Here is a 20,688-nt window from a genome sequence, read left to right on the forward strand (position 1 = left end):
AGACTTGCTGCAGCACATGGTAGCTATCATTCCCCTCAGCCCGCCTTTGGCGCTCTGCCATCAGCCTCATTCGCGGATCCAGACTTGGCCATAAGCAGCTGTCCAAGCATATCAATGGCTCCATCAGGATCATCTTTATTGTACAAAAAGAGACCTTGCAGAGCAGCAGTGCTGACGGCATCGACAAGATCATATTGCTTCGCCCGCTCGATGAACAGCGCCTTCTTGCTGCCGTCTTGATCAGAGTGCGCGTAGAATCGCTCCCACATCTGTTCCATCTGCCACTGCGTGGCTTCGCCTAGTCTCACCGTCATGTCGACTCTTCCGGGCCTGATGAGCGCTTCGTCAAGCCGGTCGATGTGGTTCGTCGTCATGAATATCACTCTCTCCTCTGCGCTCGCTACGCCATCGAGAGCATTCAAGAGACCAGAGAATGTCACAGTGGCTCCGCTGTAGCCGTCTTCCTGGCGCTGCATGCGGTTGTTGAAGGCTGCGTCGGCATCTTCTAACAAAACGAATGTCCGCGGTGGTAGATTCAGCAGCATCTTGTTCAGGAGATCGTCCGTGAGTCCTCGCTCGCTGAGACTCAACATGGCGATTCCAAAGTCGAGACTTCCGGCCAAAGCTTGCACAAAAGATGTCTTGCCGGTTCCGGGAGGACCGTGGAGCAAATAGCCTCTTCGATACGGGATGCCACGGTCGAGATACCAGGTGCGGGCGTCGAGAAACTCTTTGACGTCGCCTCGAATGTGATCAGCAAGACCTTCCTCCAGAACCACTGATTCGAATGGCCGTTTCCGTTTCGCATCACCTAGCGGAATCCATGATTGCTGGCCTCTGGTGTAGATGACTGTCTTGCCTTCAATGTTCTGCTGAGAGAAAGCATGTGCCTGCTGGAAGATTTCCTCGAATATGTGACGGTACGCATAAAGAGTAGTGAGCGTGATTGTCTCAAAGGGCTGGCCACTGGAATCGAAGGACTTTCCAATACGCTCTCGATTCACCGCAAGGAACGTGTTCTGGAAGCGCAGTATGTGTTTACCATTACCAGGAACCAGAGAGAAATGTGTTTGCGAGCCGCCACCTGGCAGATTCACGTTGTCGGTCCGGATCTGTAAATGATGTAGTCCAGGAGTGAAACGACGAATCAACGACTCCATCATCCCTACTTTGCTGTGAGGTATGTTCAGTCTCTGATGAAAGTCGGATATAACTATTACAAATATACATACCCTCCCTGCGCAGTAGCAGTCAGTTGCTCCTGGTACTGCCTCGTCATCCAATCCAATACCCAAGGGTACGATTTATCATGGCGCGTGATCTCGATATCTACAAGCAAACGATGGCGCAACAATTCGGAGCCGCGTCTCAGTCCTTGCTGCCCGAATCGCATTGCTGCACCTAGACCGGCCAGTCCGAATCCCTATCTTGCAATTAGCGACTATTCAATGCGTTCTTTACTTGTACATACGGCGGTGAAAAAAGGGTTAGCAGCAAGCTGCTGAAATATTGAGCCCCCTCCATCAACATTCTCAGTCAAAGCCTTCAATGCCTGTCCCTTGGTGGCAGCAGGGCCGTCAGGCGGCGGCGACTTGATTGCCACATTTTGATCCATCAACTCGACTGTAGTTCGGCTGCCATTCGCTAGTGGTGAATTCGGAAGTCAGAAAATATATGCCAAGACAGATTCAACTCCCCACGAATCAAGATTAGCGCGCATTCCGTAACGCGTTTCAGGCCCTTATCGTCCTTATCGGAGCGCGTTTGTGGAGATCCTGCTGTCTAAAGTACTTGTGTATATTATTTCTCCACAACATCAATCCATCTGCCTACAGTACCTTGCTTCCTGCACTTTTGTTGTCTATAACTTCTTTGTTGAAATCATCATCTAGTGCTCGAGCTAGGTCTTGCACATGACCCTTCCATAATGGCAGATTCAGTCATACTTAACAGAGCTTCTTTCGAAGCTTTGCTGCAGAGGTATTTCCACTTTATTTGCTGTTATTACCGTTATGATACTAACCCTTGCTAGGGCGGAAATTGTAAGCGTCCAAGGACGACATCTTGTCTGTGTCTTATCAAATTAATATATCGACATTTTAGAACCCGTCACATTCTTCGTCCGAAGCTACCTCTGATGCAGAATGTATCAACATCTCTCGTACTGAATACGACTTCTTGGTTTGTGATGACGTTCTGATGCTCATTCATTTGACTAACTCCCTTCAGCACAAGACACTGCTTGAACATGGCACTCTGAGATATGCTCTGCTCGAAGGCGGAATTCCTCTAGACGCACTCGATCTGCTCTGTAAAGGAGTGCCCTCCCCAGATCAGAATCCTTCGGGCTCCACTCCAGTGCCCTGGGGCAGTCACTGCGAGAACAACGTCCCAGCAAACCAGTGTTACGACAACCCTAGCCAGCCAAGGCGCCAGCCATCTGGAAGAGACTACTCTAGCCCAAAACACACTCCTGGTGCGAACACTGCCGACGCCCCCTATGAATGGCATATGAGGTCCAACAACATGCAGAGACAAGATCAGGAACTGACTTGGCAGCAACAAAGCAGCTTCGGTGGACGCCCGCACACGCCCATGAGCTACTATGATCCCAGCGAAGTCTGTGAGAGTGACAGACAATCACAAAATATGAAATTCTCCCGTCGCGGCCAACGAACATTGCGTATTACTGGGCTTTCCGAATTTGTCACTTACAAGGACCTCACTGATTTGATTCGCGGCGGCCAGATCTTATATATCACAAGACGTGATGTCCAAAGCGCTGCTGTGTTCATGCTGGAGGGAGCCGCAGAGTTCTTGGCTCATGTCAAACGCAACGATCTCTACGTAAAGTCAAAACGGGTATGTCGTGCACAAGGTGTCGGTCAGGCAGTAACTAATGATTTGCAGCTGAGTGTCGAGTGGAGCGATTATCAATACTCGCTCTCCCCTTTTGTTGGGCGCAAGATTGCCGCTGGTGCGACTCGCAACCTCGTCCTCCGCAAGGCGTCAAGCATCGTTGACGTGACCGAAATCCGTGAGCATTTGCAACACATCCACCAGTTTGACATCATACACGTCGAGATCCGAGGCAAGGATGTTATCATCTACACCAACTCGGTACACAATGCCCTCTTCGCTCGTACGTGTATGATGTCCCGTAAAGCATATAAAGGTTTCAAGATTGAGTTCTTTCCTGACGAATGTGCCGGTCCCTTGCCGATAATACACCAAACAGCGCCTGCTCCCAAGGACACAGAAAAGAAACAGAGTATGACCAATTTGTTCCAAGTCCTCAACCTGGACAGCTCGGTCGAAGATGAAAACCGTCCACCTGGACGTAGAGATGACGATGACGATATCGATGACAGTGACGGCAACACCACTCTCAACACAGACTGGCACGACCAGGGCGTTGGCCTGTGATTGAGGAGGAACCCACAATTCGCTACACAATGTCCGTCTGAGCCCTGAACTCTTACTCAACTTAGGGGTTCATGTACAGACTCCCCTCAAGGTGTTCAGACGTATGCTCCTTGTTGAGCCCGGTCGACGCACCGCGATAGACACACGCAACATATTAGTGCTGAGACGTCACTGCAGAAAAGAAGGGCGTGTGAAGAGATAGGTTGCGACAAAAGGTGAGAGCAGCAGCAGCAGCAGTAGCAGATAAGACGGAGGCTATGAGATGAGGAGTCTGCTTTGATTTTTCCCGGACATGGAGTTATTTTCTTTCAGCGGCATTATATACCCCACCCCATCGTTTACTCGTCTTCTAGCCTTTTCTTTTTTTCATGTTTTTCCAATGAATGATCATCAGACATTATTATGTTCAGCGGCATCGAGTACACCACCTTGTCGGATTACCAGTTTCGTCATGAGAGCGTTCTACAAATTCAATGCATCTATTTCCTAGTAATCGAGCCGGTTTCCCAAAGTGATCTAGCTACCTACCTTGGCGGGAAGAATCTACCAAGATGATCGAGTCACTTCCTGCAGCATGAGACCCACAAGGCACGTGGATGGATTGAAAGGCTATAGTAAGGTATGTAAGGTAGGTAAGAGAGCATGCCTACACGGACGAAGAACTATATAAAACCGCTGGACTATCTACCTACAAGAACAAATCGACCTTTCCCTGACCCAAATCCAATGTGATTCTGACTCCGATGTAGTATATCCCAATCACGAGGTAGACAGGAGTCCCATCTCTCCGCTTCCATCATTAATCCAACCCATTCCGTCCTGCTCTCCCCTTTCCTAATCGTGAAACCCCGGTGCAAAGTGAACACCCCACATATCTACAACACCACCACTCTTACTCCACCAACCCCCACGGAACAAGGACAATACCGAGAAGAAGAACAAGATCAAGCAATAGCCTTAAGCGCGAACCCAAACAGCGAATCCATACTAACCCAGCCCCAGCCGCTCTTATCCAGATACGAATCCACGACGCGCCTACACGTGTCCCATCTGGTCCTATTGACCTCGAGCGCGACCTTATTCTTCTCCCTCTCCTCTCCTTGCACTGAAGCAGAACCCTTGACCAAACCCTCTACGGCTTTGTCCGTGTCGAACATCCTCTGCAGGAATAGGAGCTGGTTGTACAGCATTTTCTCCGAGTACTCGAACGTCATGCGGCCGGAGCAGCCGTGCGCGAGACCGCGTGGGCCGAGGCAGCGGTGCCCGTAGACGCTCATTTGCCGCGTGCGGTTGTTGCAGGTTGCTTCGTCGCAGATCAGCCAGCCGCTGTAGTATTGGGCTGTGTGGGCGCGGATCTGAGACTCGAGTTGTGCGACGAGGGTTAGGTTTGGCATTGTGCGGTTGCAGGAGGGGTGGGGGCAGGTGATGCCTTCGTGGGTGAGGAGAGCCGAGGGGTACATTTCTTCCTCGTCGGAGGGGGAGGCGGACAGGCCGCGGTATTGGAAGCGCTGGCGGCATCCTAGGCATAAGAGACCGAGGGGGTCGCAACCTTTGAAGCGGATATTGTCTGGGATTTGCGATTCCAGAGGGTGGATCTCGTTGTCGGTGTTGCCGATTGCGTTGCTTGCTGTGCTGACGCGGTATTTGCTCGTGTCTAGACCCAGACATTCCGCTAACAAGGTCACGTTCGTGCCGTCGATTGGCGCGCAGAGACGCTCCACCGGAGGCAGGATTTGCTTGTGGAGGTAGTAGTCCACGTCCGGCGTGAGTCCGTTCTCTGCGCGCAGCACCTCGTCGACAGGGTATGCATTGCTGGCGGCCTTTTGGGCGGATCCAGAGGCTTCGCCGCAGATGATGTACGACATAACGTCCTTCGCTTTGACTTGCTTGCCCTTGGCCATGAGCTTGAGCGCTACTTGTACAGAAGGCATACTGTCGGCGTTGGGGTAGTCCTGTGGAGCCTTGCCGAGCTGAGTGTAGATGGTGTACTTGCGGAGCGGGATGCTGTTGGCCTTCATGTTTGCGGCGACCTCCCGCAGGTAATCATGGATCTGCTGTACCACTGTCTCTGGCTCTTCTCCGGAAAGGAGATAGTTCAGCAGTTCCGTAGAAGTCTCCTTGCTCAAGGCACAATACTCCCTTCTCCTCATATCCAGACCCTTGACTTCCAGTTGGTCTATCCACTTGCCGTTCTTCTCAATCATGTTGACAGCTGCGTACTTCTTCTTTGCGTGAAGCAAAAGTCGACGAAAGATGTTATCAATGTCGATTTCGAGAAGTTCGTAGCGTTCGTTGACACTCTTCTTGAACTCGTTGCCAATCTTCATGGCGTCGGCAATGTTGTCAACGTTTGTGTTGACCATGACTGAATCAGTGTCACCATAGATGACCTTGAGCCTATGCTCCCCCTCGGCAAGGTCCTTTGTCGATTGGAGAATCTCACGACCTTTCGAGGTTGTGAGCATAGCAAGTGGTCTCGCATAGAAACGTGACTTGGTGTATCCCAGACAACCGTACATGGAGTTCGCGGTGAGCTTTAGAGCGGTCTGCTTGATATCGTACGTAGCAATCTGTTCGGAGGTAGCAGTCTTGTCCTTCATGAGTTTCTTGACTTCACGACGTCGCTGAACCAGAGTTCGAATGAGACGAGGCAAAATGCCCTTGTTCGCCGTATCGGTCGGTACTTCTGGACACTTCTCATCGTCCTCTCCAAGATCTCCTCGCTCGACGGTAGTAAAGCAAATGTTGTACTCCTGGATGATACTGGGGTAAAGAGAGTTGAAGTCCATGACGAGGATGAACTTGTCGTAGAGTCCTTTTTCAGGCTCGAAGACGAGACCTCCCTTGTACTTGTCCTTCTTCTTGGCCGTGGTATCTTCTCCTTCGGGGTTGTCATCCTCCGACTTCTGCTGTTTGCCCTTGTTGTATAGCTTGTCTGGGCAGATGTATTTGTTGCGGTGAAATTCATGCAACAGAATGTATTCGTTGCGCTCTGCTCTTGTGCCACTCAAAGTACGAGCCCAAGAGTTTCCAGCGAGGTTAGTCAGAATCTTGGTGAGAGGCAGCATCTGCACCTTGATCGCAACAGCGGAGATAAAGTACGTGTCGGCTTCGACCAGCTTGACGTAGTTCATGAGTCCTGCTCGTGAACCAGCCATACGCAGTGCGGCCTCGGCGTCCATCTCACGTCGTTTGTTGTCACCAGCGAGAATCAAGTCGACCATCTCGTCCAGACTCCAAGACTGACACTTTGTCATCAAGGACTTGCCCATGTCGTTGGCCAGATCGCAGAGCAATCTTCCTGCAGCGAGTTGGCGCTCAACGTAGAAGCTGCCACCGCCCTTGCCGATGTTCTTGGGCCAGTCCACGCGCTTCAGACGGCCTATGCGATGCCAGCCCGGCGTCTTCCTGTCACGCATTCTGCTCAACAGGAGACTGTAGTCTACATCGTCAAGGCGGTGTCCCATGAGCACGTCTGGATCAGCTTTGGCCAGCAAAGCGAGGAACATGCTGAGCAGAGCACCCTCGGTCTTTTCCATCTTGATCACAGCAGATTGTCCCCTGTGTTTCTCCACGTCCATGCTGAAACCGACGGGATACTGGCCATTTGGACGCATCACTGTGAAGGTCCTGCTGGGCAGCTTTTCGGCAGGCGTGGTATCGGTCAAGGATACATTCTCGTAGATGCGGGCGCTTGCCACGAGGATCTCTTGCTTATTGTCCTTGACATTCATCGTGGTGCGGAGAGCAATAGACATGAGCGTCAGGGGAGGTGCCTCGAGATTGTCAGAGTCGCCGAGTGTGGTGATCATGCCTGGTTTGTTTACACCCAACTCGAGCTTGCACCAGGATGCGTTGTTGACGGCGTTGAAGTTGGCAGCTTCGGCGTCGACTTTGAGCCAACATGGGCCCATGATGTTCTTCCAGAGCACAAACTGCTCGAAAAGGGCGGTGTTGGTTCCGAAGACATGTGAAAAGGTTTCGCCTTGCAGATCTACTGGAAGAGGAGCTTTGTCGTATGAGTACAGCAACTTGAGATAATCTGCCTCCTTCGGGATGTCTGGCAATTCGAAAGCGTATTTCCTCGAGCAAGGCTTGGTCTTGTGCTCATGCACACCCATTTTCCCCATGATCTTGCCCACTTCATCGTAGACATCTCCCATGTCGACCTCCTCGCCGGTCTCACGACCGTGCTTCTGACGATACTCTCTCGGCAGAAAGTAGAGTTTGCGAAGGATATTGTCGACTTTGATGAAGCAACTCACAAACTGGCCTGACTTCTTGTCCTTGACCTTGCCGAACAAGCACAGACTGCCGTTGATCTCGGTGTAATCAGTCCAGAACATGCGCAGGCTGCCATCCTCCTCGACTGCGTCCTGAGCAGCCAGCTTTCCAGCGGTCACGGCCTCAGAAGGCGCGGGGCTGCTCAGGAGGTTGAGCTTGTCGGTGACATTGGCCCAGGCGGGCAGCTCAACGACATCTGGGGCTGGGCGAGTAGGGGATGAACTCTCCGGGGTCGGGTAGTCTTGCTTCTTGATGGGCTTGAGTACAGGCCTGCTGCCTCGGAGATTCACGCTCGCTCCACCGGCGGCAGCATGGGTTGTGACTTGTGCGACCTCTAGCATGTCGTCGTCTTCCTCGTCTTCTTCTACTTTGATAGGCTTCTCTTTTCTCTGCACGGCCTTGACCACTGGCGAAGAAGGGATCACGTCGCTCATGTGAACATCGTCGTCTGGAGGGGCATAAGAGGGTTCGTCGTCGGCGATGGCAGGCGCCGGCGACTGATCTCGCTGTGGTAGAGACTCGGTTTGGCGACTCGACACCTTGCGAGGTCTCTCGACAGGCGGAGACAGGACTCTTGTTTTTCGTCGGTTCTCGCTCTTGACGGGCTTCATCTGCCCCATGGGACGGCGACTCGGTAGGTTTGTGTTGACTTCGCCCAACAGATCTGCCATGAATGCCGCATCCGCCGCCGAGGTTGCTTGTTTGGGCTTTGTTGCTGTCACTGTGCTCTGGGCATTGTTGAAGTATTTGCTGATGCCGTTGTTGATCTTGGCCTTTTGTGCTGCGTCCTCGTCACGCTTTCGTTTCGCTGGATTGGTGTGAGTCTTTTTGTCAAGTTCCTGTCAACGCCATGAATATAGCTTACCTGCTTTCCCCCTGCCAGGAAGATCATTCTCGCTCTCCGAATCGTAATCGTTCCGTCTCTCATCCTGCCAGTCTTCACGCCCATCGTCGGCGTAACCCTCGCCATTGTCGTCGACGACAAAGTCGTCCTCATCTAGTCGTTTCCTGACAATCTTCTTGTAGTGGTCTTCGTCGACGGTCTCGTAGAGCTGAGCCTCTTCCTTGACTTGATATGAGTCGAAATTGGTCTTGCCCGACTGGCGTGCTGCACGCAGGGCTGAGAGTTGCTCTGCCCGTGAAGGCATCTTCGGTGACGGCGGGAGTCAGAATATTGTGGGACAATCGTCTGATCCAGATTTGAAAAGAGGTGTAATAGATATGCAAGTGGGTATAATGTGTGTATGAAATCAATCTGAGGATGGGGAGAGTCGGTGTAAGAGGGAGGAGAATACAGAGAGAGTTGCCAAAGAGAGACGCGCCACGGAAACGCGACTTACGCATCGGGAATCTCGCGTCGCGCGACAATTGATCTTTAAGGGAAGGTACTGTGACTTAACCATTCGTCGCTGAGCAACGGCCAATCACAGTCTTCGCTATTCCACTCGCTGCGCTACATGATTCATGCAGACCTTGTGATATGCACTGTACGCCACAGAACATCGGCTTTTACCTGCCCATATTGCACTTTACTATCGCTGTATATTGAACATTAGAAGATCAAAAGAAACCATTATTCTTAAAGCATACTTGAATAGTATTTGCAAGACCCACAACCGACCCTCACATGATAGCTCGTGTATGTTTTGCAACCACACCTCATATCCTCGATCCATCTCATCTCATCTCATCTCATCTCATCTCAACACCCCCGTCTCCCCCAACATGCATAATTACATGTAGTAGAATAAAAGCATATCACTTCACGATGCCAACTGATAAACCTCCACGTACCCCATCTCATACCATAAACCCACAATAGAAAAGCAGGAGAAAGCAAAACCAAAACCAAAATGCCCGAATCCCGCTCCAAGGAACCCCTGGTCTGGATCGACTGTGAAATGACCGGCCTGGACCTATCCAAAGACACCGTGATGTCCCTAGCCTGCTTCGTGACCGACGCAGACCTAAGCTTCCTCGACGAAGCCGGCTACGAGGCCTTCATCTCGCACACCCAGGAGCAAATGGACGCCATGGGCGACTGGTGCAAAGCCCACCATGGCAAAAGTGGTCTGACGGCGACCTGTCTGGACCCCACCAAGACAAAGTCCGCCGAGCAGGTCGCTGATGAGCTTCTCGAGTATATCCAGAGGTTCTGCCCGGAGCGGAAGAAGGCGCTGCTTGCTGGCAATACGGTTCATGCTGACAAGGCGTTTCTCGTTCAGGAGCCTTACAGGAAGGTCATGAGGCATTTGCATCACCGCATCCTTGATGTCAGCGCTATAAAGGAGGCTGCGCGCCGATGGGCCCCCGTCGATGCTCTGAAAGCTGTACCGCGGAAGACCGGCAAGCATGAGGCCAAGTCTGACATTCTGGAGAGCATTGAGGAGGCCAGATATTACCGTGATGTCTTCTTCAAGAAGGACTGAACCCGCGAGTGAATGTCGCGTAGCCACAGCCGAGCACGACGCACTCGGCCTTGACAGTACGGCACTGGTACGGACCGGTCCTTGTCGAGCTCTACCGTCTCAGTCAAGAGGCTGTTCCTAGAGTGCCACAAGCGCAATCGCCCTCGGTTGGCTGGCCCCCTCTTTTCAATACGGTCATGCGGAACCCACGTGGTGTTCTTTGTCTTGCTTGCAAGCATGGTCTGTCGTCAATAGAGGCAGAGATCGCGTCGAACAACACGCCTTGCGGAACCGACGATACAACATTGGCATCGGGCATCGAACATCTATCCTCAGATATGATGGATGGACCACGACAGAATTCACAAGCAATCAGCCAGAAACAAGGAAAGTGTGTGCATAGTTTGAGAGATCGGATCTTTTTGGAGGTTATATATATGTATGGGATCTTATGTGGTATGAAAATGCTCCGACTCTTCTCATCATCGTCATCATCATTATCAGCCCTTCTTGTTAGATTTTGACATGACAAAATCGCTTAGGTCTTGACGTCAGGCTCGGTGCGGCCGATGAACTCTTGCAACTTGAGGAGATCGGTGGCGAGCTTGACGGGCTCCTTGAGGTACTCTTGGGCGTCCAAGTCGTACTTGCTCTCGTCAGACTCGTGCTTCTCGACGTACAGACGGATGGTGGCGCCGGAAGAGCCAGTGCCCGACAAACGAACGACGATTCTGCTGCCGTCGTCGAACTTGACGTAGATGCCCTGGTTCTTGGAAACGCTGCCGTCAAGGTCGGTGTAGCTGAAGTCGTCAGCCTCGACAACCTTGCGGCCGGCGACTGTGCTGCCGACGAAAGAGTCACGCTTGGTGGTAATGAGCTCCTGCATGTGAGCAGTCATCTTGTTGGCACCCTCGGACTCGCAGCCCTCGTAGTCGTAACGGGTGAAGAAAGTACGACCGTAGATGGTCCAGAATTCCTTCTGGATACTCTTGATCGAGGGAGTGGTGCCACTCTTTTGGCCAACACCAGCGAGGATGTTCAACCATGCAACGACAGCCCATAGACCGTCCTTTTCTCTGATGTGGTTCGAGCCGGTACCGAAAGACTCCTCACCGCAGATGTTCATCTTGTTGGAGTCAAAGAGACCGCAGAAGAACTTCCAGCCAGTGGGGACCTCGTAAGACTGGAGGCCCTTCTTCTTGGCGACAAGGTCGACGGCGCCAGAAGTAGGCATGGAGCGGGCGAGACCGTAGACACCCTGCTTCTTGAAGTAGGGGATGTGGTCGGCGTAGTGTGCAATGATGGCGAGGGAATCACCAGGCGAAACGAACGAATTGGCACCATAGATCATGTTGCGGTCACCGTCACCGTCAGAGGCAGCACCGAAGTGGATGCCGTTCTTGTCAACAGCCTCGACAAGGCTGTGAGCGTAAACGAGGTTGGGGTCGGGGTGGTGACCACCAAAGTCGGGCAGAGGGACACAGTTCTGGGTAGATCCCTTGACGCCCAGCTCCTTCTCGAAGATGTCGACACCGTAGGAGCCAGTGACACCGCTGAGGCCATCGAAGAGGATCTTGAAGTCGGGGTGCTCCTTGAGGAAGGACTTGATCAGGTCAAAGTCAAAGATGTCCTTGAGCATGGCAACGTAGTCGGAGGTCGAGTGGATGATCTCGACCTCGAGAGGACCGTACGTCTTGGTGCCAATGGTTTCCAGATCAATGTCGGGGATGTCGGCGATCTTGTACGAGGTGAGGGTCTTGGACGTCTCGTAGATCTTGTTGGTCACGCTCTCGGGAGCGGGGGCGCCATTGGTGAGGTTGTACTTGATACCGAAGTCCTCGGTGGGACCTGGAGAGGAGAGGAGTCAGTACAATAGCAAGACTATATCTTCTAGTCCCGCCACTTACCACCAGGGTTGTGCGAGGCGGTCAAGAGGATTCCACCAGTGGCCTTCTTGATGCGGATGACGTGAGAGGCAGCGGGAGTGCTGAGAATGCCGTTCTGTCCGATGACGAGCTTCTTGACACCGTAGGCAGCACCCATCTTAGCGATGAGCTGAGTGACCTCGGGGTTCCAGTAACGGCCATCACCACCGATGACGAGGAAAGAGTCCTTGACGCCCTCGGGGATGGAGAGGAGGATCGAGGCAATGAAGGACTCGGAGTAGTGCTCCTGCTGGAACACCTTGACCTTCTTACGAAGACCGGAGCTGTATAGAAGAGATGCGTTGTCAGCCAATGTGTCTCGTTATGCTTCGAGTGGTGGATAGTGGATAGTGAATAGTTGAACTGGTAGGTTGTACTTACGTTCCCGGCTTCTGGTCCTGGAAGGGCTTCAACTCGACAGTTCTGACACTCATGATTGCGCTGTTATTGTCCGAAGAGAAGGAGAAATAACAGGAAGGAAATGTCTGTTGTTGGAGAAGTAAAGTTGTCAATGATCAGGAAGCTGCACCTGTGCACTTGCCCAAAGATCAGGCACTTATCCTGGTCCGTTTCTGTTGACCTCCACTTGGCGACGGCGGGGTTCAGCTACACCTCACTACCTAACCTTGGAAGTCTCGAATGAGCTCAGCCAACGTCAGAGCGTTTCCCGCTTTTTGGTGGTCAGTGCGTGAACTGACCGCCCCTCCAACAACCCTAAGGTAGACCTTATCTGCTTGACCATGCCTTGCACACTCTAATGACCCGAAGCTAGTGTCACATCTTAAATGCTAAATGAGGTGTCTGTTCTTCTCAGCTCGATGGATGTTCTTTGAACAGTGTCGCTGTCTAGAGCCTCGACGATTTTAGTGATGATCATGTCTGTGGTCTTTCTTTCTAGACACTCAATGGCCCGGCTGCTGGTCGCTATTGTAATGCTTTGGATAATTAAGGTATACAGGGTATCTTGGCTAATGTTTCTCTTTCCACACTCCACCGATGCATGGCATGATGTTTCGAAAGTCCAGATCGACATGGCTGTCTTTCTCTCATCCATAACTTGTCCCATCCGACATGCCTTGATGCACGGTGCGTCTTTCGCCTGCTTGACCTTGTACTGTCGTGTCTGTCTTGCCACGGCCCTGTGCAAGAGACGGCTCTTCTTCTTAGAGGAGGCAGCGTGTAACTGTTCATCGATCGTGTTGCTTGTGTCTTTCGTAATGCTGCTTACTCCTCAAGCTGCCACGTCGAAGCTGGATCCGCATCCACAACTACTCGTCGCTCCGGGAATACCAGTGACCTTGAATTGACTGCCAATCAACTCCATGGTATAGTCGATCTTGCTTCCTTTGAGCAACTCGAGGCTGGGTTCGTCCATGATAACCTTGGCACTTTTGCCATCCTCAGATTCGAACACGGTGTCCTCGTCTTTGTCTATTGATTCCGTGTCTGTCAGAGACATGAGGTATTGGAAACCGTGGCAGCCGCCGGATTCCACCGAGACTCGTAATGCTAGGTTTGGGTTGTTGTCTGTTTCTGATATTGCACTCAACCGCTAGTATTGTTAGTAAGGAGTATATATCCGGAGTTCGTAGCAGAGCTCACATGTGAGGCCCGCGGCATAATCTCTATGAGCATATCGTTCCCATTCTCATCCTTGCGAGGATTTACCACTGCCTTAGTCGGCCGGATCGTTGAGGACGAGAACGGCCGCCTTTCTGCAGGTGTCAAGCCCTGGCCCTGAGTTCGGGATCGTAAGGTTTGTCCTGTTGATATCTGGCGTAGTGGCGTGAGCGTCAGACCTGGTGTTTGTGGCGGATACATCGATGTCTGTCGCAGTGTGCCCGTCGCATGCTTATACCGGCAACAGCCGTACAATAGCCGCGGCATCCTGTTGGGTGTAGACATTGTGTTGTTATTGGGGATATTTGTTATATTCGTAGGGACAGAACAAAAAGTACTGTCTGCACTAAAAAGTGTGGTATATCAAATGATGCAGCGATATGTCAGCGACCGCCCGGCCATCGGCTCCGGAACCGCCGACTCGCCCCTCGGTACAACAATGGACCCTTATTATCTACAGTATTACTATGTTGTGCTCAACCACTCATCGTCTCCAGAATTACCTTCTTTAAATACAGCAAGAACATAATATATTGAGATCAGACTAGACGTAATGGGTACTGGAAATGCTGGACAGACTGTCCAGTCATCTACCACTGTCCCAAGGATCCTGATTATTGGTGCGGGCTCTCGTGGCAATGCCTATGCCCGAGCCGTGCACCAGTCTGGACAAGGTATTGTCGCTGCCGTAGCGGAACCCATCGACTACAAGCGACAGCTATTGGGATCCAAGTATATCTGGCCTGGATCCGAACCCCAGCCAGAACATGAATTCTCTGACTGGCGAGACTTTGTGAAGTGGGAGACGCAACGGAGAGAACATGCATCCGCCGGCCTCGAAGTCCCTGAGGCGATCCATGGTGTCTTTATCTGCGTGCTTGATGAGCAACACGTCGAGGTTGTCACTGGTCTTGCACCTTTCAAGCTGCACATACTCTGCGAAAAGCCCCTTGCGACAACATTGCGTGACTGCCTGGATATCTATAGATCTATGCTCCCAACATCCTCCCAAGACATGCAAAAGGCAGTCTTTGGCATCGGACATGTCCTGCGTTACAGGTTGGATTGCCTCTACTCATTGAGCTGAACCCGAGCGCTGATGTCGTAGTCCACATAATATGCTGTTACGAAAGTTGGTCCTTGAAGATAGAGTGATTGGGGATGTGATGTCAATCGAGCACACAGAGCCTGTAGGCAATTGGCATTTTTCTCACTCATACGTCAGGTAAGTACCTTACCATACTACAATCGCACGTCTCCCGTATAAGCCTCATGCCTCGCACAGAGGCAACTGGAGAAAAGAATCGACTACCGCTCCCTCCTTGCTATGTAAAAGTTGCCACGATATCGACTTTCTCTTATGGATGCTTTGCTCCCCGCCGAAAGACTCGACAGCGCCAGCCCACATACCTTCATCACTGAGCTCCACAGGATCTCTCAAACAATTCCGAAGACTCAGGAAGCCCGCCGCAGCCGGCGACGCAACAAATTGTCTGAAATGCAACACCAGAGACACCTGCGTCTACAGTGCTCCACGTATATACTACGACAAGCAACTAGCAAAAGGCAACACAGACTGGCCCGTCAACATCGTCGAGCCAGAGATCGAGTCCTGCTACATCACCCAGGGAGCAGAAGCCGCTAAAGAAATGCTATTCAACAGCCTCGGCGCAGATTACGACGCGCAGAAGACTCCAAGACGACACATCGAAGCGCGACCATGGTACGGCCGCTGCGTATGGGAATCAGATAACGACGTATGCGACGACCAATTCGTGACCATAACCTGGGACGACGAACCTGCGACCTGCCCCTCAACGGGCCAAGAAACATCACCACTACACTTTGCCAAAACCGCCTCCTTCCACATGATTGCCCAGACCGAAAAGCAATGCGAGCGCCGCGGCTGGATCTACGGCTCAGAAGGCGAAATCTCGTACGACGGAACCACAATCACAGTCTACGACTTCGCGACGCAGGGGTTCACGCGCCACGACCCGCCTCGTCGCGGAGGCGGACACGGAGGAGGCGACGATGGGCTGGCGACGCAGTTTTTGAAAGCTATCGATGCGGTGCTGAATCATGGCGTCGGCGTCGAAGAGGCGCAGGCTGAACATCTGGGGTGTTCCCTCGAAGAGGTCGTTAGGAGTCATGCTTTAGTCTTTGCTGCCGAGGAAGCTCGTAGGGACAGGAAGGTTGTTGATTGGAAGGATTGGTGGGCGCAGAGTATGAAGACGGTCACTGCAGATGCTTGAGAGATGATCTTCCGACGGACCCCCAGTTGCTACCCAGTCTACTCTACTGCGCGACTACTCGAGGATTGCTATGGCAAACCCTTCTCAGTAGCTTCGGCACTCTGATGATTACTTTCTGTGGAGTCGATTGCTCAAATGCCGCAACATACCTTAGTTTGATAATGATGACTTACGACCCTAACATACCACTTTTGACGTGGCATTGTTCTGATGACTGATCTTGATTATTGCGGTACACAACCATCACCTACAGCGCGACAAAACAAGGATGAGTTCAAGCCGATGTAGAGTGCTTATATGAGCGAAACGCATGTAGCCATTGAATTAATAAGAACGAACCTGAATTGTTTCTTTCAATTACATAAAGTATATATAGCAACGAGCTGTCCCAACGATCAGAGGGTTCGTGAGTGATCAAACTACACCCATCACTTCACCGTTATTCACAAAATAGTAGCCTGGTTATAACCGTCAGTCGTTGCTCAAGAATACATGAGCGCGAGAGAAAGAGGTGATATATAAGGAGGTGATTCAGAGATAGGGACTGAGTCCCGTGCAAGCTATTCCGCAGCAAAAGAGTACAAGTCTTCTCGGCCTGGTGCCAGCTGGTGTATCATCATATAAAGAGAGGAAACGAGGGAAAAAGACAAAAAAATTGGTTAAAACGTACCTGTCAGTGATGGATCCAGACGAAACATGACAAAAAGCGTGGTGATGTCCGCACCCCTGCTCAAGGCCAATCTTGACGACGGGTCGGCAAGACGATATGAGCAGTCTTTGGGCCCGAAAGCTCGCCAAAGCCGATGCGAAAGATATCAATATCAGCACTTCTCGGCGCAGTCTCAGCTATGGGTATGAGCTTGGACTGCAATTTGACATCCGTGCTAGGGTATGTAAGGCGAGACGAAGGAATGGCAAGAGGACTGGGGGTCAGTAAAAGTCGAAAGGATGCATGTCGTGTACCGGTATTGTATTATACTAGGGATAAGTTTACTACATGTCGTCTTCCGCATCATCCTCGGCAGCAGCTTCGCGGTCTTCGAACTTCATAAACTCGTCGCCATTGCCGCCAACGATACGCAGCCATGTCTGTTTGACATTGTCGAGGACACTGTCGTTAAAAGCCAGATCCAAGGGAGCGTTCGGGAAACGAAGAATGTTGCCATTAGCTTCGTCAGCGACATTTGGTGAATGGAAGTTCGAGCTCTGTTGGTATTGCAACGTCCAGAGCACTTTGACATCTGATCCTTGTGTAGCGATCAATTTCTTGATGGCCTTTTGGAGTAACTCGAAGGCTTTGTCGCCAGTAAGAGCTATACTAGCGTAAAGAATACCTGTGACATCGACGTTAGCTTCTAGCTTTGAGAAGACTGAGTAGTAGTCGAGTTGAAGTGTGCAAAGTGGTTGCAGATCAGGTTGTCAGAGATGTTTGATAATCAAGGTTATTCAGGCAATGTAGATAAGTATTCGTATTCTTTGGTTCATCCTTGCATTGCCACTTTGCGGAAGATTGGAGGATATGGAATCGGCGTTTGAACTTACATTGACCCTTTGGACACTCGCCAGTGTCACTAGTGTGTGCTACAACATGCACAGGCGGAGTGGTTATTGAATCTGCATCCAAAGAGCTGGATGGAAAGACAACAACTGCGCCAGCTGGAGTGACACCACCCTCAGCTGTGACCGGGAAAAGTGAGGGAAGATCTGCAGACACAATCGAAATGCAGCGCGATATGACAGATGACTCAGTCAAAGTAGCGGCTTCGCCAGGATGCTCGCTACTGGCAATAGGCAAGTCATCATCGGTCCCAACAACGAAGTCTGCTTTGACAGTATCTCCGCCATCTAGACGGATGTAAAATTGTCTCTGCGGCTCAGCAGGTTTTGATGTCTCTTGAGGTGCCGCTGCAGTCTCAGTGGGCTGGCCTGCATCTTCGGAGTCGATGCTGTATCCAGCTTCAGCCAAGAGCTGCTCCAGGGATTGCTCTTTGATCTCTGTCTCAAGAGTCTCGAGGCTTTCCTCGTTGGTGGGGACGAACTCATTGGCGCCAATAGCATCAGAGACTTCTTGAGAGATATCTTCCTGATCCATTTGAGGACGTGGGACTTCTTCGACATCGCGGTCTTCAATCGATTCAATGCCTTTGCCAAGCACATAGACAGCACCCCCGACAGCGCAAGCTCGACATGCGACTTGAGCGAGCTCGGACAACCCGCCCCACTTAGGGATGACAGCGCCAAACCCTGGACCGAACATTCCGATGGACCGTAAATGTCTCGCGATCTTAGGCACAGCAAAGCCAGTAGTGGTGTTCTGGGGCATGTTGGGGCTCAAAGTCAATGCCAGCAAGGGACCATGTGACGCGACTGGGAGATTGAACTGCTGAACCAAGAAGTCGGGGAACGGGGTGTCTTGGTTCGTCTCCCAGATCTCGGGTCTCTCTTCATATGCAGCAACGAAGCGAATGAATTTCATCAAGGAGCCTTTCGACTTCAATGACAGTGATTCATCGGCGAATATATCTTCCCGACCGTTAGGCACTCTGAGAAGTCTTTGCTGCTCTTCATCTACCGCTGCATCTGCACCACGCTCTCTTGACCCACCACGGTCATAGACGAACCAGCTACCAACAGCTTGAAACTCAAGCTGCTGATGAGCTCTGGACGACACCAAGACGGGTAGCAGAGCTGACCGGGTGTAGAGCAGAGTTGGAGCTAGGGAGAGGTTGTACGAGCGGGATGATCCCACCGAGGCCTTGCCTACAACATCTGGACGATGGTATGAGGCATTGCTGAAAGGTGAACGGGAGTTTGCTATCGCTTGGTCAGCAACAGGTCTAGGCCGCGATGAACGAAGCTCCTCTTCTTACCTGAGTTGACAATCTCTGCAAATTGCTCGGCTTCATCGAGACTTAGTGCGGCCTCGGAGCCGCCGTAGACATCATTCTTGTCTATATGGAGGACTTTCTTCCCAGAACGGGACAGAGCACTTCAAATCACATGCTGCGTCAGTCAGAACCAATCACACATGGATGTTATGGTTCTTTAACAAGAGACATACAGTGCAAGCAGAGACTGCTGGATTCCTGTGCCAGAAATGAGAATATCCCAGTCTGTGCCTTCGAGTGTGTCCATGGCTGCGTATGATTTGGGCGAATTTGTAGGTGCAAAGAAATGAGAGAAGTCAAGCCAAGCTTTGCCTTAGTCAGCCAGCCGAGGACCCACCAAGCGGCCTACCGCATTTCTCTTGCTGCTGCAGCTGATTTTCTTTTTCTGATCAATCGCGTCCGCCAGCAGCTTCTGATCATCGTGAAGAAGTTGCGCGGCAGGGTCCTCTTCATTGTTGGACCTTTGGGCGCGTGAGAAGGAAAGTCTCGGCCTGTATCTCCTCCTCTAGAAATTACATGAAAGAGGAGGTCGTTTGTGTCGCAACATGCATTAATTACATTTTTGTCCTATAATTCTACGAATGAAATTTGGCCACAACAATGGACAGAGAGCCCCAAGTGCGAGTGTCTTTATATAAAGGCATCCTGATCGCGTCAGACCTTGCGTAGAAATATCATGAAAGAAGTCATTTCGCATTTCGTAGGATATCTATCTTGGGTAAACGACCTGCTAGTTTCTAAGCGCTACGGCCGGTCTCCACGAGAGACTGTGCCATTCGACCTGGCCCTTCTATAGTCTATCCTCTAGGATTTCATCAGGTATACCATCTACAACTTTGCAAGAACAGTATCGGCGGCGGAAGCCTGAGTGATTCACGTTAGCAAGATCCCTTCAAGGTTCTGAACAAAGTGTTCGGCCTTACAGCGACTTCGCCAGGGTTCTTCTCGTTCTCGGCGTAGCTGATAGTGCCATCCTTCTCGACGATCATGGCCCAGCGACCGTTGCGGTCGCCCATGCCGGCGGGCCAGCCATAGTGCTGCGAGAAAAGGCTTTTGGTGTCACTGAGCATGAGCTGCATTATGTGTTAGCTAGATGCGCCTGTTCGTCTCCTCGAGGGGTCACTTACGAAGTCCTCTCCAGTGGGAGCCTTGTTGACCTTGCCCCATCCTGCTGCAGTTAGCTACCTGCTGTAGGCGAGACCTATGACCAGCGCAGCGTACCATTCATGACAAAGGCGTCGTTGGAGGCAATGACTGCGACCTTGTCGACACCCTTGGACTTGAGCTCGTTGAACTTGTGAACGTAAGGAGGAAGGTGGTAGGCCGAGCAGCTAGGGGTGAAAGCGCCTATGTACAATTGCAGTGTCAGTCGAGTGCACAAGTAGACCACTTTGAAATCAGTCAAACTTACCAGGAAGAGAGACGATGACGACCTTCTTGCCCTGCCATTCCTTGGAAGCGTCGTACTCCTGGGGACGACCGCAAACGGTGGGGTCCTCGTCAAGGATCGGAGCCCAGCTGTGGCAGTAAAGTCAGCATATTGTGCAGCTAAGAGACAGGAAACCGACAGCTGTCATGTAGGATTGATAATCAGAAAACACAAGGATCGAAAACATACTCGAACTTGACGCCCTCGGGGAACTTGTCGCCAGCCTTGAGTGGTGCCATTGTGAATGTGAGAAATTGAATGGAGTGTGTTGATTCGAATCGACTTGTATTGAGATTGGTGTATGTATCAAAGACTTGTTCAAAGAGAACGAGAGAGGTTGAATACTTTATGGGAGAGCTTGAAGGTGGTATTTGTCACGGAGTTAACCTTCTGAGCCCCTCCAAGCCCCACCTTGAGGCACTCGCAATGTGTTGCTTCATAATGGATGATGGT

At 51.5% G+C, this 20,688-nt stretch overlaps 9 protein-coding genes across 10 annotated transcripts; 3 read left to right on the forward strand and 6 right to left on the reverse strand.

Moving 5' to 3' along the window:
- Positions 1-35: 35 nt before the first annotated feature.
- Positions 36-1,615, reverse strand: AAFC00_001427 (uncharacterized protein; the record flags this gene model as incomplete). Its single annotated transcript, XM_069340615.1, has 3 exons — positions 36-1,173; positions 1,233-1,423; positions 1,472-1,615. The coding sequence occupies 3 exons, from the start codon at positions 1,613-1,615 to the stop codon at positions 36-38; spliced, it is 1,473 nt and encodes a 490-aa protein (XP_069204086.1).
- A 584-nt stretch (positions 1,616-2,199) lies between these two features.
- On the forward strand, positions 2,200-3,426 carry AAFC00_001428 (uncharacterized protein; the record flags this gene model as incomplete). Its single annotated transcript, XM_069348549.1, has 2 exons — positions 2,200-2,862; positions 2,911-3,426. 2 exons carry the CDS (start codon positions 2,200-2,202, stop codon positions 3,424-3,426), a joined length of 1,179 nt encoding a protein of 392 aa, XP_069204087.1.
- A 944-nt stretch (positions 3,427-4,370) lies between these two features.
- On the reverse strand, positions 4,371-8,858 carry AAFC00_001429 (uncharacterized protein; the record flags this gene model as incomplete). Its single annotated transcript, XM_069340617.1, has 2 exons — positions 4,371-8,518; positions 8,576-8,858. The coding sequence occupies 2 exons, from the start codon at positions 8,856-8,858 to the stop codon at positions 4,371-4,373; spliced, it is 4,431 nt and encodes a 1,476-aa protein (XP_069204088.1).
- A 705-nt stretch (positions 8,859-9,563) lies between these two features.
- AAFC00_001430 (uncharacterized protein) lies at positions 9,564-10,139 on the forward strand (the record flags this gene model as incomplete). Its single annotated transcript, XM_069340618.1, has 1 exon — positions 9,564-10,139. The coding sequence occupies one exon, from the start codon at positions 9,564-9,566 to the stop codon at positions 10,137-10,139; it is 576 nt and encodes a 191-aa protein (XP_069204089.1).
- A 517-nt stretch (positions 10,140-10,656) lies between these two features.
- AAFC00_001431 (uncharacterized protein) lies at positions 10,657-12,477 on the reverse strand (the record flags this gene model as incomplete). The annotated part of the gene is made up of 3 exons (XM_069340619.1): positions 10,657-11,966; positions 12,026-12,327; positions 12,425-12,477. The coding sequence occupies 3 exons, from the start codon at positions 12,475-12,477 to the stop codon at positions 10,657-10,659; spliced, it is 1,665 nt and encodes a 554-aa protein (XP_069204090.1).
- A 797-nt stretch (positions 12,478-13,274) lies between these two features.
- On the reverse strand, positions 13,275-13,948 carry AAFC00_001432 (uncharacterized protein; the record flags this gene model as incomplete). 2 transcript variants are annotated; one of them, XM_069340621.1, is made up of 2 exons in its annotated part: positions 13,275-13,595; positions 13,646-13,948. In XM_069340621.1, the coding sequence occupies 2 exons, from the start codon at positions 13,946-13,948 to the stop codon at positions 13,275-13,277; spliced, it is 624 nt and encodes a 207-aa protein (XP_069204092.1). The 2 variants fall into 2 exon arrangements, with proteins under 2 accessions (XP_069204092.1, XP_069204091.1); XM_069340620.1 differs by having other exon boundaries at positions 13,646-13,864.
- A 268-nt stretch (positions 13,949-14,216) lies between these two features.
- AAFC00_001433 (uncharacterized protein) lies at positions 14,217-15,918 on the forward strand (the record flags this gene model as incomplete). The annotated part of the gene is made up of 3 exons (XM_069340622.1): positions 14,217-14,722; positions 14,772-14,888; positions 14,949-15,918. The coding sequence occupies 3 exons, from the start codon at positions 14,217-14,219 to the stop codon at positions 15,916-15,918; spliced, it is 1,593 nt and encodes a 530-aa protein (XP_069204093.1).
- Positions 15,919-16,911: 993 nt separating this feature from the next.
- On the reverse strand, positions 16,912-19,053 carry AAFC00_001434 (uncharacterized protein; the record flags this gene model as incomplete). Its single annotated transcript, XM_069340623.1, has 4 exons — positions 16,912-17,252; positions 17,461-18,732; positions 18,789-18,907; positions 18,980-19,053. 4 exons carry the CDS (start codon positions 19,051-19,053, stop codon positions 16,912-16,914), a joined length of 1,806 nt encoding a protein of 601 aa, XP_069204094.1.
- A 581-nt stretch (positions 19,054-19,634) lies between these two features.
- AAFC00_001435 (uncharacterized protein) lies at positions 19,635-20,474 on the reverse strand (the record flags this gene model as incomplete). The annotated part of the gene is made up of 6 exons (XM_069340624.1): positions 19,635-19,670; positions 19,730-19,879; positions 19,934-19,974; positions 20,028-20,153; positions 20,218-20,324; positions 20,425-20,474. 6 exons carry the CDS (start codon positions 20,472-20,474, stop codon positions 19,635-19,637), a joined length of 510 nt encoding a protein of 169 aa, XP_069204095.1.
- Between the last annotated feature and the right edge of the window lie 214 nt (positions 20,475-20,688).

This window comes from Neodothiora populina (assembly GCF_041146345.1).
Source record: "Neodothiora populina strain CPC 39397 chromosome Unknown canker_contig_12, whole genome shotgun sequence".
NCBI lineage: Eukaryota > Fungi > Ascomycota > Dothideomycetes > Dothideales > Dothioraceae > Neodothiora > Neodothiora populina.